Raw genomic sequence first — 1,239 nt, 5'->3', positions numbered from 1 at the left:
TGCTGTGGAGTCAATTCCGACTCATAGCAACCCTACAGGACAGAGCAGAACTGCCCCATAGGGTTTCCTAGGAGCAACTGGTGGATTCGAACTGCTGACCTTTTGGTTGGCAGCCAAGCTCTTAATCACTGCACCACCGGGGCTCCAGGGCTCCCCCATAAATATTACAGCCTAGAAAACCCTATGGGGCAATTCTACTCTGTCACATGGGGTTGCTATGAGTCAGAATTAACTTGACATCATACAATAACAGCAACAGTCTTTAGACATTGCTGCTCTGATACTTTGTGAAGCCTGGTATCAAAAAATCCACTGGTCTCTTACTTTTCTTCTAGCCAAGGCAGGGGGAAGTTGTGAGGGGCCTGTATCGAATCTCCTTTCCCTCAGATCTCAACAGTACCTGGTCTTAGTCCAGACCCCCAGGTTTAAGTCCTGGGTTTGAATCCTGCCTCTGTCCCTGACCCTCCAAGTGCTTAACCTAAGCCTCAGTTACTTCATCTGTTAAATGGAAATAATTATACCCACCTCCTAGGGTCAAGGTGAGGTTTAAATGAGATAAGGAAAGTAAATCACTTGGCTATGTGCCAGGCATGCAATAAGTCCTTCAAACACAGTAGCCATTTTTATATAACATCTCTTTCCACTCACAGCTCCCTCAGACTGTCCTCAGGGGGTGCATTCAGTAAGAAGTACCCACTGATCAAAGCTAACTACGAGTCCAAAGGAAGCCGGGGTCTCTTCGTTCTGGGCACTGCCAGCCACTCTGTGGACTACCGAAAATCTGCGGGGGGCTTCATCCATGGATTCCGATACACAGGTGAGCCCGGCCGAGAAGGCCAGCTGTCCCCAGACAGAGCCACCATCAGGATCCCCAAGGTTTATAAACACATTCCTGATTTTCAGAAGCATTAAAGGATTTCTTTTTTTTTCTTTTAATAATTTATTTTGTTGTTGTTGAGAATATACACAGCAGAACATATACCAATTCAACAGTTTCTACATGTACAATTCAGTGACACTGATAACATTCTTTGAGTTCTGCAGCCATCCTCACCCTCCTTTTCTGAGTTGTTCCTTTTCCATTAACATAAACTCACAGTTCCCTAAGTTTCCTATCTAATCTTTCAAGTTGCTGTTGTCTATTTGATCCCATAAACAAAACCAAAAACCAAACCGTTGCTTTCAAATCAATTATAACTCATAGCAACCCCTAGGACAGAGTAGGACTGCCCCATAGAG

The 1,239-nt window shown here is 44.7% G+C and overlaps 1 protein-coding gene across 1 annotated transcript in view; it reads left to right on the top strand.

Annotated features, from left to right (window-relative positions):
* Window positions 1-1,239, top strand: part of FOXRED2 (FAD dependent oxidoreductase domain containing 2) — a 17,853-nt gene that overhangs the window by 6,238 nt on the left and 10,376 nt on the right. Inside the window, exon 3 of the mRNA XM_004374025.1 lies at window positions 651-817. Within this exon, the coding sequence (XP_004374082.1) occupies window positions 651-817 (167 nt within the window). The remainder of the gene's footprint in view (window positions 1-650; window positions 818-1,239) is intronic.

The sequence above is a fragment of the Trichechus manatus genome, unplaced genomic scaffold, assembly GCF_000243295.1.
Source record: "Trichechus manatus latirostris isolate Lorelei unplaced genomic scaffold, TriManLat1.0 scaffold00027, whole genome shotgun sequence".
NCBI lineage: Eukaryota > Metazoa > Chordata > Mammalia > Sirenia > Trichechidae > Trichechus > Trichechus manatus.
The sequence above is the reverse complement of the archived record's forward strand: the minus strand, read 5'-3'. Positions and strand labels throughout refer to the sequence as shown.